Genomic DNA, 15,253 nt, shown 5'->3' with positions numbered 1-15,253 from the left:
AGTGGATACTTATTATTGAGATCCACATAGTTTATGCAGACACTCCTCTTCACAAGCCTGGCACTGGGAGGACAGAAAGGTCATCCTTCCAGGACCCCCTTTGGTGAACCCACCCCAGCAGGAACAGGGTGGGTCATGCTTAGGTCTCCCTCATCCAGGAGGAGTTATGATGGTGTCCTCACTGATTGTTGACCATCTCTCTGTATTGAACTCAGTTCTGGTTCTAAGAAAAGTGTGACCACTGGGAGCTGCTACCACCCTTGCTTATGCAGATGCAGATGCAGATGCGGATGTTTACCCTGTTCTCACCCTGGACTCCCACCCATTGGGTCCATGGGAATTTTGTGCTCTTGGGCCATTGCAGACATTGTCTGTGAATGGGTGGCCAGGAATGACCAACATTGTGTATGTCCATTGTCCCATCAGGCTTTACTTTACAAACAAGTTTAAAGATACAATAAGTATTAATTTTGAGATGGTTGTCAGTGATGTATGAAGCCCTGTGGAGCCCAGGTACAAGGACAGTGCATTACAGAAGCTTCTGTGTCATGGCTTCATGAATGCCACATGCAGATAAGGTGCACCTGTTACAGGAGAAACTCAGTTCTTCTTGCCAATGCAGTAAAGGATTACAGATCATCAAGTGTATTAGCATGCAAGCAGGGTTTATTAGTGATATGTTCTTGCTGAAGAGGACAGGTCTTGCTGAGGTGGGAGTGAAAGGCAAGAGCTTGGGTGGCAAGAGCACCAGGTCCTTTGTCCTGAGAACTTATGTAGTTGCTGGAATGGGGTAAAGAATCTACCTATTGATTGATGGGTAAAAGTGGTGCCAGCTTCCACAGGGGACAGGACTACCCAAATGTAGGTGTGTATAGGGGTTGATAGCCTGAATCCTTACCTCCTTCAGACCCCATTTGGCCATCTTGTAAAATAGATACATGACAGGAGACGGTTAAAGTTGAGGCAGTTACCCAAAGTTACCAATGGGCTCTTTCTGTAAGCACTAGGGACCCTCTCATAAAACAGGTAGTGGCCAGAGGCAAGGAATTAGCCAAATTTGTTTTATGGGTCCTTTTCTTCAGTGCTGCAGACCCCCTCCCATCTTCTAGGGCTTGGGATGAATAGTCCCAAAGCCTTTCTTTCCCAGGTAGTGGAGACAATACCTGGAATTTCAACGTGTTAGCATGGTGTTTCTTGTGATGCTGGAACATCTGGCAGTAGAACTGGACCAGGCTCAGGACTGCTGAGTTTGTGGGTGAGACATGTCTTCCTCGTCCTCCCTGCCTTAGCTCACCATCTACCCTAACACCCCAGTGCAGGCAGGTGCTGTTCCCCCGTCAGTTCTCAGCAAGGGGTGGGTGAGGGTCTTCTTTCACAGCTCACTCTCAGCACTGCCTGCCTGTGTTGAGTAGGCTCTGAGGATGCGCAGGGTCAGTGTGAGGGGGGTGACCTGCAGGGAAGGGAATCCCCAACCTCAGACCTCCTTCTCAGGGCAGCTCAGTCTATGTGGGGAAAGCAGTGGGGTCTGCTCAAATTCTGAATTTGGCTGCAGACCTCTACCCTGTCCTTATCTTCCTTTGTTCAGCACTAAAGACCCAGAGGGCATGGACACCAAAGTCTGTTCAGCAGGACTCGCAATTTCAGCGATCCTCTTGCCACATTCTGTCTGTGCTGACTCAACTTTGAATGTCAAACTGAAAGGCTGGAGTTCCCATTTCCATTGTACAGACTAGGAAGCAGGCAGAGAGAAGTTGAGAATCTTGCCTTAGGTCACACAGCTGGAGAGAACAGAGCTGAGATTCACACCCAGTATGGACTGATGTGGAATCTGTATGCTGTGCACCAGGAAATGCTGACCCTGAAAAGGCAGCAAGGAGGAAGAACAGGTGCCCAGATTCAGCCAGGCTCACATCCACGCACAAGCATCCATCCCTCCCTGCCATTCACCTCTCAGGCTCCAGAGGTTGTAGGAAACCAGAAGAGCCAAGAGAAGCCAAGGGAGAAGGGGTAGGGAGCTGATTAGGAGAAAAGGCCCCCTTCCCAGGGATATGGACCCTACCTTGTGGGGTGCGAGACACTGTGGATGAGATCTGAGACAAATTCACAGACTACCAAGTCCTGTGGATGAAAATGGACAGCCTAGCCATTCTCAAAGGGAGAGTGCCCTGACCCCTGCCTTGACAGGCTTTTATTGCTTCTCTGGGCACATTACATGATGGTCCTCATTTACTATGCAGAAGTTCAGTTTAGATGGTTACCTTTTACAGAAAACAGAGGAGAGGATACCACTAATCACATCACAGAAGGATATTTGCAAATGCAAAGGGAAAAGTGGTTGAACTGGTTACACTCTTCCTTGGTAAATTCAGCATAGACTTTAGGAAGTTATGTTAAAGATATGTAGTAAATGTTTTTTGCCTCAATTTAGGGTGAGGGAGTTTTTGCAAAGAGCCAGTTTCAAAATGGCATGGGTCCTGTCCAGGCCCATGCCACACAGAAGTCTCCTATATCTCAGGAGTCTGGGGAATTTCCTTCCTTGATGAGTCCCTCTCAAATCCCTCTCTGGGCAGTAACCAAAGTAGACTGACTCCAGACTTACACATTAGTAGGAGCTTAATTTCTGTGGCTGAGTGTATGAGTTTTTTGTGGCTCTTCAGGACCCCTTTGCTTTCAGTGATGGGGAGAATGAGAGATGTGTATGGAGACAAAACATTTTAGAATAGGTCAAAAAACCATGAACGAGTTTGGTGCTGACATCCCCGTATCACTATGGAACTGTTTGTCCATTTCATCTCGTGTAATGAAACTGGAGGGTTTGTTTAACCAGTTATTTCTGTATAAATTACAATCTTGTGGAGAGTAAGGGGCCATAGACTTCCTATAGATATTGATATGCAATTTCAAAATAATGACTCACTCAGTCCACCTGCAAACACAGGGGACAGACTCTCCCCTGAGTGTTTCCTTTGGTGTCTGATGAGACTTGGTCTCTGTGTAAAGCCTCTCCCGCACTCCTTACAAACATAGGACTTCTCCCCTGAGTGTGTCCTCTGGTGTGTGATGAGATGTGACCCATCACTGAAGCCTTGCCAATACCCTCTATGCTCAATCATTACAATTCTTGGCATTCCTACTTTCACAAGTAACTTGCCTGTGTCCTCTGGCCTCTCTGGGGCTCTTCTTCCATCGGTCTCTTGTGCTCACTAGAGCTCATTTGTTCTTTGGAAGGTTGGAAAAAGGGTTTTGAGATTCTCCTCTGACTGATCCTTTTAAGCAAAGGTTTGGACCTCTCCTTGACCTCTTGACCTTCAGCTGTATCATTCCAGCTGTGTGTATTAGTACATTGCTGCTGCTGATTCTGACCCTCTGGACAGGGTTCCTCTGCTTGGAGGTGTTTTCTTGCAAATGTTCCTGGGAGAATCTAAGAGGGATGACTGAGTTTCACGTGTTGGCTGAGGAATTTCCGACTGGAGAAGGCCAGAGAGCAGGAGGGACATGGGTGCACCTCTGGCTTTGGTTCTGCTGAAAGAGAAAGGTTTGGTCAGGGCAGATGTTGATAAGAATGCCTGGGCCCTATAATTAGTCTCCTGCTCCATGAGTCCTTCTTACTGTGGTGACAATGGCTCTGTCTCCCACAGTGTGTCCACTTGTAGTCTATTTTCCTTTTTATTTTTATGCAGTGCTTCTTCTTCCGAAATCCAGAAATTCCCTATCAAGGGTCTTTTCTAATATTCCCCAGAGTAGGGACTTTTGAGTAGCACGAGAGGCCATTTCACTCCCTGAGCTGCAGTGACCTTTCTCCTGTACAGGTATCTTCTAAGTCATGTTAAAGAGGGAAACTGCAGGCCCCAACTAGGAATTGCTTCTCTTTCAGTTTTTCAAATCAATAAATTAAAATGTCTTTCCTGCCCTTGTTCGTGTGGCTCAGTGGTTTGAGTGCCTGTCTGCGAAGCAAGGAGTCGCAGGTTAGATTCCCAGTCTGGGCACCTGCCTGGGCTGTGGGCCAGGTACCTAGTAGGGGGTGTGCCAGAGACAACCGGTTAATGTTTCCCTTGTACATTGATTTTTTTTCTGCCTCCTTTCCACTCTCTGTAAAAATAAATAAAATATATTTTAAAAAGATTTATTTATTTTCGCCCTGGCTTGTGTAGCTCAGTGGATTGAGCACAGGCCTGCGAACCAAAGGATCACGGTTTGATTCGCTGTCAGGGCACGTGTCTGGGTTGCAGGCCAGTTCCTAGCAGGGGACGCACGAGAGGCAACCACACATTGATATTTCTCTCCCTCCTTTCCTTCCCCTCTAAAGATAAATAATAAATAAAATCTTAAAAAAAAAGATTTATTTTCAGAAAAGGGGGAAGGGAGGGAGGGTGAGGGAGAGAAACATCAGTGTGTGGTTGCCTCTCATGTGCCCCCTACTAGGGACCTGGCCTGAAATCCAGGCCTGTGCCCCAATTGGGAATCAAACCGGTGACCCTTTGGTTCACAGGCTGACGCTCAATCCACTGAGCCACACCAGCCAGGGCAAAAATCTTTAAAAAACAATGAATGCCTATATACAAAAACATTTTATTTAGAAGTATGGAGGAAAATTAAGAAATCACTATAAAAGTTTCAGAAAAACTGCTTCGGTGAGAGAAGTGGTTAGTGCTTAGAAACTTTTCTTTTTTGCCTCTCAGTCTTTCTGCACTATATGCGGTTGTATATTTTGTGCATGAAATATTTTAAAAATAATATAAAAATTTTGCCTAAGAGTCAAAAGCATATGAATGAATTGTGAATTTCTGAAACTGCCACGTCCACAGTTGGATCCCTTCCTTGACAAAGTCAGGAGGGGAGGTCCAAGACTTCAAAGAAGCATTTTCCAACCTGGTGGACGTGGCATGGAGGGCATGTTTACCCCCCCGAGTCAATTTTAGACATACCTAAAACGCAGAATAAGAATAGGCCCCCTGCGACAGCCTAACCAAGGCAGACAGCCAAGTTCCTGTTCAGACCGAGAAGCACAGTAACAGTAACTGCAAAAGCCAACGAATCCGAAATCGCTTGCCAGCTGAAATCGCTTGCCAGCTAGAATAGTATAAAAGCTTCAGCCTTACTTTCAATAAAGGTCTTCAGAGCATCACCTGCCTTGAGCTGCGTAGTTGCCTGATTTCCACGCCAACTCCTACCTTCACCTCGAGGGGACCCTTAGACCCGCTGCGGCCAGACCGCGGCATGAAACTTTGATTTGAAACTTTACTGACTTTAGAGTGGATTTTACTCTACTTAAGAGTTGGATCGCCCTGGCTGGTGTAGCTTAGTGGATTGAGTGCAGGCCTGAGAACCAGAGGATCGTGGTTTGATTCCCAGTCAGGGCACATGCCTGGGTTGCAGGCCAGGTCCCAGCAGGAGATGCACGAGAGGCAACCATACATTGATATTTCTCTCCCTCTCTCCTTCCCTTCCCCTCTAAAGATAAAAAAATAAAATCTTAAAAAAAAAAAAAAAGTTGGATCGACCTCCGGCCAAGATGGAGGTATAGGTAGACACACTGTGTCTCCTCACACACCCAAAATAAAGACAACAAAAATTTAGAAACAACAAAAAAAAACCAAGAGTACTGACAGAAAATTGAACTGTATGAAAGTCCTAAAACCATGGAGTTAAAATGCACATATTCACACAGACCGTTAGGAGGGGCAGAGTTAGGTGGCCTGGTGGAGAGGGGTCAAGGCAAAAAAAAAAGGCACAGACGACAGAACAGATCAAAACTCCAGAAAAAATACAACTAAGCCACAAACCACAAAGAGATAGCCAACCTATCAGATGCACAGATCAAAGCACTGGTGATCAGGATGCTCACAGAACTGGTTGAATTTGGTCACAAATTAGAGGAAAAAATGAAGGCTACACTAAGTGAAATAGAGGAAAATGTACAGGGAACCAATAGTGATGGGAAGGAAACTGGGACTCAAATCAATGGAGTGGACCAGAAGGAAGAAAGAAACAACCAAACAGAAAAGAATGAAGAAACAAGAATTGAGAGGAATGAGGAGAAGCTCAGGAACCTCTAGGACATCTTTAAACATTCCAACATCCGAATTATAGGGGTACTACAAGGAGAAGAGGAAGAGCAACAAATGGAATAGTTAGTTGAACAAATAATAAAGGAGAACTTCCTCAATCTGGCAAAGGAAATAGACTTCCAAGAAGCTCAGAGAGTCCCAAAGAAGTTGGACCCAAGAAGGAACACACCAAGGCACATCATCATTATATTAGCCAAGATTAAAATGAAGGAGAGAATCCTAGAAGCAGGAAGAGAAAAGGAGACAGTTAACTACAAAGGAGTTCCCATCACACTGTCAGCTGATTTCTCAAAAGAGACCTTATAGGCAAGAAGGGGCTGGAAAGAAGTATTTCAAGTCATGAAAAGCAAGGACCTATGTCCAACTATGCTCTATCCGGTAAAGCTTTCATTTAGAATGGAAGGGCAGATAAAGCACTTCTCAGACAAGGTCAAGTTAAAAAAGTTCATTATCACCAAACCCTTATTATATGAAATGTTAAAGAGCTTTATCTAAGATAAAGAAGAAAAAAACCATGTATAGTAAAATGACTCACAATTATTAACAAGCACACCTAAAACAAAAACAAAAAGAAAAACAATAAGCAAACAAGTAGAACAGGAAGAGAATCACAGTAATGGAGATCACATGGAGGGTTATCAGTGGGGGAGTGGGAAGAGGAGAGAGGGGGAAAAGGTACAGAGAATAGGGAACATAGATGGTAGGTAGAAAATAGATAGGGGGGAGGGTAAAATAGTATGGGAAATGTAGAAGCTAAAGAACTTATGACACATGGACATGAACTAAAGAGGGAGAACGTGGGTGAGAGCGGGTGTATAGGGTGGAGGGGGATAAAGGGGGGAAATGGGACAACCTTAATAGCATAATCAATACATTAAAAAAGAAACATTACTTTCATATACAAAGAAAACTTCATCTTACAGAAAATGTTAAACTGAGAAAAACCACTATTATAAAATGGCATATAATAAACCTCTTACATCTAAAAAAAAAAAAAGCTGGATCATGACTATTTCTATGGAGAATTCTCTTCTCTTTCTGTTTTGAACAGTGGTACCCACCTCTCTCAGCTGCGAGCTCTCTTTTCCACTTGCTGCCCAGCTCCTGGCCATACTCGTCCCTGCACCAGACCAGCAGCTCATGGCCCGGCCTAATGACATGGCAGGTTCGGTAGAAAATCTGCCTGTGGTACTGAAAGACCACCAGGTTCTGCTCTTCATCATCCCGGGCACAGCTCACAAACCTGGGATTGAGGCAGATGAAGGGAAAAAAAAGCACAGAGATGAGTTCCCACTACCTGTTACATCCATGTCCAGCCCCTCACTGATTCTGAAGGCCCTCAGGCTCTGGTGTTGCCCACTGCCCCTAATGTTCCCGGGGAACCTTCTGTTCAGTGTCTGAGCGTCTGTCAGCATGTCATGTGAACACCTGTCTCCAAGTCCTGCTTGTGGTGCTAATGCTGCTTAATTAATACCACTGTATAAAAAATCCAGTTCTAGACTTAACCTCCACCCTGATTGGCCATAATATCCAGCTATCTCTGGCTTCTCCAAACTCTAAGTCAAGATGTCTCACACCACAGAACCTGGTGCTTGATCTAGGGCTCTGCTTCTGAATTAGCTCACTAATTATCCAGTACGCAGCCTACGTCTGTTTTCTCTTGAGAGGCCCTTCTCCAACCCCCCTACCCTTTATTTAGGATTCACTTGCCTGCCCAAAGTTACTATAGAAAATTTAGTATCTTTTTGTCTTGTTGGAATAAAACAGAATAGTAGTTGATTCACATTCTGTTAACCCTGATACAAGAGAGCCCCTCTCAGGAAAGGGCCCATGACCGTTCCTCTGCAGGCCCCAGAGCCCAGCTCTAGTTAGAAGTGAGGCTGGGATGGTTTGCTCCCCTCACGGGTTTAGGACACCCTTGGTTTGTGCTATCTTGACACTGTGCACTTTTTGGAAATTACAGTTAAGTGTTTCCAAAAGCAATTGCTCTATGTCCATCTGTGAGAAGTCCTCCATAAGGACATGGGTTGTGTGATCTGTTTAAATAATGTATTCCTTCACCTAATCTGGAATATAGTAAGTGCTTAATCAATGTTCATTTGATAAATTGTAATCCAGTGTCTGTCTCTGGTGAATTTAGGCTCTTCAAGGTCCTTTCCAGAGCCCAAATTGTGTCTAGTAGAGAACTTTATATTTTGAGGACGTATGCTATACTTTTTTTCTAAATATCCCGTGAAGTGAAAAACACTGTATAAAGAAAAAGAGGGAAAAAATTAAGGGAGACCACTGAGCAAGGCATGATAAGAGGGAAAGACACATGGGCTTGTGGGGGATGAGAGTCCCCTCTGGCACCCAGAGACCTGTTGCCCTCACCTCATCCAGTCGGCCCAGGACCTGTCCTTTCCATCCACATACTCATAGCAGTTTCTCCCTTTGGCGATCTGTGTTTCAGAAAAGAAGTTAAAGACCTTTTATTTTTTTGGTGGGGAGGTTATAGTCAGAAGAATTATTTCACACTATTGTCATCAAAGCTCATTTGGCCTGCATGGGGATTCAACTGCCAGCTGTGACATGATATTTTTCTTAATCATCACATACACAGCCGAGTCTACCTGTCCAATCACAGAAGGAGCCTCACCAGGGAGGAGCCACTCTTTTGTGCACCACTTTGCTCCCGCTTACCTTCTGATCCTTAAACAGGAGCTCTGTGTCCATGGAAAGTCCAGTCAGTACACAGAGCAAATCACATCGTTCCCTCCATGTCTAGCACATAAGAGCTGAGGTCCCCCCAAGTCTCAGAAGGAATGTGGGAAGGCAAAGGACAGTGGAATAAGTAAGTAGTTCTCACCAGCCAGGAGTGTCTGCTCTTGGCTGCCTCTTCATGTTCTGTTATGTGTCCTTCATAAGGGCCAAAGTGCAGACCCACTTGCAAATCAGCTGCTTCATTCCACACTCCAAGCCCAGCCTCAGGGATGCAGGATGGCCCGATTCTCAACCCAGGGGGCAGGGTGAGGGCTGAGTGGTGGGGATGCCCCTTGTCCACTGCACTGTCCTTTACAAATGCAGGGAGTTCATGCACAGCGCAGCTGTCAATGAAGAAGTTCTGACAGTTCTCACAATCTGGAGGCGAGAGCAACAGGGGTTGGGGAACGTTTAGCACATGTTCCTGGACACAAAGAGCTTCAGAGGCAGTCCAGCACTGACATCAGTGAGACTCAATCCTGTATTCCAGGTCCCTAGAGGAACGGAATGATTTGAGGACCAAAGGACTAGATGGAATTATTGTATCATAACTTGCTTCTTAGTGAGGGTCACTTACAAAGGTAGTCATCATCCTGGGGCTCAGTGACCTCTTGGTACACACAGTCCTTTCTTTCTTCTAGGCTGTACATCTTCACGTCCATCTCCTTCCTCCTGAGTTCTGAGTTGGAGAAGAGCAGGTGAGCCAGGTTGGTGGGATCTATAGTGTTAGTTCCCATTTTGTCAGATAACACACAATCTGCTCCCATAATTTATTACCTGTCCTTTGCATACTCTGGTATGTTACCGTTAACTATTGGTTCCAAAAACTAAGACACCACACTAACTACAGATGAGTGATTCAATTCTAGTTTCTAGATCTTCCCATTACCAGGTTTAACTTGCCAACCTTTAATCATTGATAAAATATTTATTGAGTGCACATTATGTGTTAGGCATTGAGTAAAGGCCTGGGCACACAACACCAGTACAGTGTGGTTGCTATTATCGCAGATGGATTTTTTGGACAACTTGCATGTGTCACCTGTTTTAAACTCAATTTAATGTTTTCAAACAATAGATGAGTGATGTTTCCTTACCTTCACTTTACACATTAGCCTGCAGGGGCTCAGAGAATTTATAGGATTTGCCCAAAGGTCCAGTGGTAACTTCAGTCTCAGCTTAGCCCAACTTATATCCAGGCCTACCAAAGTCTGTCCCACAGACCTAGGTCATACTTATCAGCCCTTCTGTAGGACTTAGAGGAACTAAAGTTTTCAAATTATTTTCTTACCCGATTTTTGTCTAGTGTGCTTTCCAAAGGCACGTGTTTCTCCAGGAGGGGACACTGGTTTCTGGGCCTGCTCTGAGTCACTTGCAGTCATCAAATTTGCTGTACTTGACAATTCCTCCAAACTATATTCATTGCTTAATGGCACCCCGGATGTTGCCTTCAATATAAGAATCGTATTATTAAAAGATAACACGTATTTAATTTTTTAAGGCCTATCATATAATTTACATGCATGTCTTTAATACTTCAACCCCTGGAAATACCTAGGGAGTATGAATATTAGAGGGGATAGGGCCAATGTGGGTAATGAATCCAAGATTAGAACTTGTGCCTTTATGACACTTTTCTTTCAATTGTCTCTGTAATATTGAGAGTGAAGGATATTTGGAAGAAAATAAATAAATAGTTGGCAGAAACATATCTATCTAGACAAAAATAAAATGGTGACAAAGTTTGCAATACCGTAGAAAGGATATTTGTACTCAGATTAGCTGGTTCCCACCAATTCTGTTTGAATAAGGCTGTATCAGTAGCTAGTTGTCTTTAGTGTCATGATCTCTAACATACTAATTTTCAATGTTCTACTGAACGTGCAATTACAATGCTCACCGAAGTGTTGTGAATTGTGTAATACAGTATGAATGTGAGATTACAGTCCTGCTATCAATTTACCCCATTCTCCATATTTCAAATCTCACAGAAATCACCTTCAGCATTCATTGATCATCTTCTAGTTTAATTTGTAACTGTGAAACCATTCATGCAGCAAACATTTGGGGCCTCTGACCTCTAAGAAGACTCAGGTATGGACCAGCCTCTCAAAGAGCTCACAACCGAGAGGTAGGCAGGGTGAACAAATGATTCTAAACAGAATGAGAGTGGCCTCACTGGAACTCAGAGAAAGAATCTGTTACTTCACCCCATAAGAAATGGCATTTGAAATCAATTCCAGACAGATGGGCTTCTATTGAACAGTGTGAACCTATATGAAGTCCTTAAGTCATTTTATTATTTGTTGTTTCTCAGTCATCAAACCTGAAGCTCCTCAGGGCTGGGAGATGCTCTTTATTAGAGTGGGAGGCTGTGATCCTGGACACTTTACATTCTTCTTCATCTGGGACCATCCACTGTACAAACTGCTTGCACATTGTACACTTTCCTTAGTCAGAGGGTCTTAGTGCATCTCTCACTGCAGCATAGCAGAGAAGAACTTTGGTTGAAATCATCGGTCAGATGAATGATGTAATGACATATGGATAAGACAGTGTAAACTTTAGAAAACTATGAAAAATGATTTTTCTAATTTTAAAAAATATTTTATTTTTCTTGAGAGAGAGGAAGGGAGAGAGAAAAGAGAGGGAGGGAAACATTGATGTGAGAGAAACATTGATCACTTGCCTCTCGCAAGCACCCCAACTGGGAGCCTGGCCCACAACCCAGGCATGTGCCCTGACCAGGAATCAAACTGGTAATCTTTCCCTTTGCAGGATGACACCCAACTGAGTCATGCTGGCTAGGGTAAAACTATGTGTTTTAATGAGTTCGTAAGTGGTTTAGAGAAGCAACTATGGGTTAGACTGCACTACCACTGATACTGTGATCTTAGACATACAGTCAAACTTTTCTATATCTCTGAAAGCTCACTTCCCTCATCATAAATGGTGACAGTTATAGTATATACCTCATCGGTTTGTTGTGATGTTTCAGTGAGTTTATTCACATAGAATTCTTAAAGTCTGAAACATGAGAATGAAACAAATGGTGGTTACTATTGTTGCTGTAGTTCTTGAATATAAAGATGACGATGAGCCCTGGCTGGTGTGGCTTAGTGAACTGAGCACTAACCTGCAAACTGCAAGGTCGCCAGTTCCATTCCTGGTCAGGGCACACGCCTGGGCACAAGCCAGACCGGGCCCCCCAGTTGGGGGTGTGCGAGAGGCAAGCTATTCATGTTTGTCTCCCTCACTTTCTCCCTCCTTTCCCCTCTCTAAAAAATCAATAAATAAAATCTTTTAAATATTTTATTGGATTTTTAGAGGGGAAGGGAAGGAGAAAGAGTGGGAAAGAAACATCAATGTATGGTTGCCTCTCATGCATCCCCCACTGGGGACCTGGCCTGCAACCCAGGCACGTGCCCTGACTGGGAATCGAACCAGCGACCACTTGCTTCACAAGCCCATGCTCAATCCACTGAGCTACACCAGCCAGGCCCAATAAATAAAATCTTTTAAAAAAGATGATAATGTTGGACAATGTGTTGAAGAGACCAAGAAAGGAAGGCAGCAGTTCCTAGGATGCTTTCTGTAATTTTCTACTCTTACCTGCATTTCTATCCACAGAGAAAATTTTGTCGATGGGACACACTCACCTTCTGGTGTTTCCTCTGTTCCCTTCTGAAAGTTACCCAAGAAGGTGTCACTGAAAAATGATGAGAAATCAGTGTTTTGGTTGGTAAATGTTTCCAAAATCTGGAGATTCTTATTAAGGACACACAATTCTGAATGAAAGTAGTCCAAGAACAATCCCAGGATAATTGGAAAATGTTTTCTGAGGTATCATTAAGGCCTATGCTTCTATTGGGGCCATCCACTAATTTCATTAGAATGATAAAAAAAAAACTGACAAAGTGGCATCTACACTGCACCCTATGTTCATAAAGCATCTATTACATTTATTAAAAAATAAATTGGCCTCTCCTGACAAAGACGTAGTGAAAGTAACTGCACAGAAACTCTATGTCTTCAACATAACCCTTTCTCTGCTCTGTTGTCTTCATTCAAAAACTGGCCTTGTCCAGGCTAAGGGCACTACCAACCCCTCACCTCCCTTCTCTGGTATCCTCCTTCCTGTGCACATACTGGCCATCCACGCCCTTCCTTATCATTAGACTCTGCTTGGCATCCACAGTGCCAAGCTGATCACAGAAACAGAATTCCAGTCAAGTTAAAGATCACATCTTGACTTCAGCTGTGTTTCAACCCCAGACCCATGAAAGTGGACTGACCCCACCAATCAAACACTCAAGACATAGGACAGAACGGCACTATAGCTGAGATCAGGAAATGATACAGTGATCAACCACTCCCGTTCCTGGCCTTCCCCAGCTCCCGTAATCACCATGGTTAAAACTGCCCCCCATCTGTCCTGGTGCAGGCCATCATGGAGCCGGGTATGGGGACACTCCTCACCAGCCAGACCAGCCTCCTCTCTTGTGATGACAACTCCTCTGAATTCGTTATTTCTTATTCACTTGTATGTTCTTATACATTTACTGCTTATTAATATATCTATAAGTATATATGATTATGTTACAGGAATAGCCCCTCACTGTACGACACACTGTTCTGCATCCTGCGTGTTCGCAGGACAAGCAAACCCTGCTGCCTGGTTATGTCCTGAGATGCAGCCTGACCTAAACCAGGTCCGTGTCAGGAGGGCAGCTCAGGCTCCTCCTGCCCCTCACCTTGCTGCCTTGGAGTCCATTCTTCATCAGAGTCCTCAGGGTCCTCCTCCTGGAGCTCGGTGGCCTGCCTGGGGTGGTGACACAGGAAAGCTGGTCGAGGGGCCCTGAGACCTGGAAAGACACAAAACCTTTGTCCTGAAAGCAAAGGTTGGAGGAGGAACAAGCTCCAGGAGGCCAGTGGGACTGGCTCTGATCAAATAGGAGAGTAAAACGAGTTGCTGTGAGCGCTGCACCACCAGCGCCAGCCCTGCTCTGACATGAAGGAGCAAATTCCCCCGTTGGTGTCCATGCAGGAGGGAGATGCAGGTGGATGGAGTCCCCTGCACCCAGCAGCCTGCCAGGTCACCGGACTCCTCCTGCCCAGCGCCTGCGCACTTGCTACCTAGGCTGGTGAGCACGTCCAACTTCCTCTTCATGTTCTGGCATTTCTCCCGGTCCCCCACCTCTGCCCACTCCTCCCTGGAGACGTAGAGGGAAGCGGCTTGCAAAGCTTCTTCGGCCTGGAGAGGAGAGGGAAACCCCAGTAACTCAGTGATGCGAGTGAGGACGTGCGCGGAGGGTCTTCCCTGACCGGCCCTGCCCCGCGGAGTCCCGTCTCTCCCACCAGCGTTCTGCACCCGCACAGCCAGGGTCACCCCGAGGGCCGGGCGTCTGAGGAGCTCTGTGCCCGGACCCGTCCCCACGCTCCCCTCTGGCCCCTCAGCTCACCTGCGGCGTCCGCCCCGCTTCACCCTCGGGGCTGTGCTGCGGGCCCCCCGTCGGGGTTCATGGCGTCATAGCCCCGAGTCCCAGGCGCCTATGGGAGGAGAAGGTGCTGAGAGGACCGAATGTCCTTCTCAGCGTTGGCGGGGCGCCGCGAGAGGAGGACGCGGGGGCCCCTCGGGAGCAGGGGCTGGACGCGGGGCGCGCTGCCTGCAGACCCGCCCGCAGGGGGCGCCCTTGTTCCCGCCCTTCCCTCCACGCGCCACCGCTCAGGATCAACAGGCCCGGGGGGCCTGTGGCGGCGCAGGAAACGCGCTTTTCCCGGGGAAGGGCTCGGAGGTGCACCTGGGGGTCCGGAGAGGCCCGCAAGAGACGCAGGCGCGTCCCCGGCAGACCGCCGTCTCTCAGGCTGGCAGGCTCGGGGTCCCTGAGACCCGATCCTGCGTCTTCCCGTCTGAGGACACTGAGGCCGGGGGGAGGGTCAGACCCTGCGGCTGAGGAGATTTGGGGCGTCTCATGGAGGGGCTTCAGGGTCCCCACCACTGAGTCGGTTTCCAGGACGACAGCATTGGGGTCTCTGAGTTTGGGGAGATTCGGTCTTTCCGGGCGAGCTGCAGGTTGGGGGCCCCGAGCCGAGGGGAACTGGGGTTTTCGGGATGTTTGGGGGTCTAAGCGTTGGGGGGTCAGGAGATGGGGGTCCTCCGGGTTGGCGGACGCGGGCCCCTCGATGCTGACGGGTTTTGGGGACCCTCAGGGTGAGGGCATCTGGGGTCTCTCAGGCTGGACTTTGAAGGTCTCGGGCTAAGGGCTCCACGTGGCAGGGCTCCCCGCTTACCGGTCAGTCTCCGGGGGTCCCTGCTGCGCTGCCCACCTCGGACCAGCGCCCTCTCGGGGCTCCTGGGCTTCCGGCCCCCCCAAAGAGTGCGGGCGCCTGGGGCGATATTCATACCAGGATAGCCGGTGGAAGCAACCCGCCAATCAGTGCTG

At 46.7% G+C, this 15,253-nt stretch overlaps 1 protein-coding gene across 1 annotated transcript; it reads right to left on the bottom strand.

Annotated features, from left to right (window-relative positions):
- Positions 1–644: 644 nt before the first annotated feature.
- On the bottom strand, positions 645–15,221 carry LOC119060370 (histone-lysine N-methyltransferase PRDM9-like). Its single transcript, XM_037160492.2, has 11 exons — positions 15,102–15,221; positions 14,273–14,360; positions 13,947–14,064; positions 13,565–13,675; positions 12,470–12,519; positions 10,102–10,258; positions 9,388–9,489; positions 8,917–9,188; positions 8,442–8,509; positions 7,130–7,311; positions 645–3,522 (listed from the first exon to the last, which is right to left on the bottom strand). Exons 3-11 carry the CDS (start codon positions 13,978–13,980, stop codon positions 3,422–3,424), a joined length of 1,077 nt encoding a protein of 358 aa, XP_037016387.2. The 5' UTR covers positions 13,981–14,064; positions 14,273–14,360; positions 15,102–15,221; the 3' UTR covers positions 645–3,421.
- Between the last annotated feature and the right edge of the window lie 32 nt (positions 15,222–15,253).

This window comes from Artibeus jamaicensis, unplaced genomic scaffold, assembly GCF_021234435.1.
Source record: "Artibeus jamaicensis isolate MK-2021 breed Jamaican fruit bat unplaced genomic scaffold, CSHL_Jam_final contig_233, whole genome shotgun sequence".
NCBI lineage: Eukaryota > Metazoa > Chordata > Mammalia > Chiroptera > Phyllostomidae > Artibeus > Artibeus jamaicensis.
The sequence above is the reverse complement of the archived record's forward strand: the minus strand, read 5'-3'. Positions and strand labels throughout refer to the sequence as shown.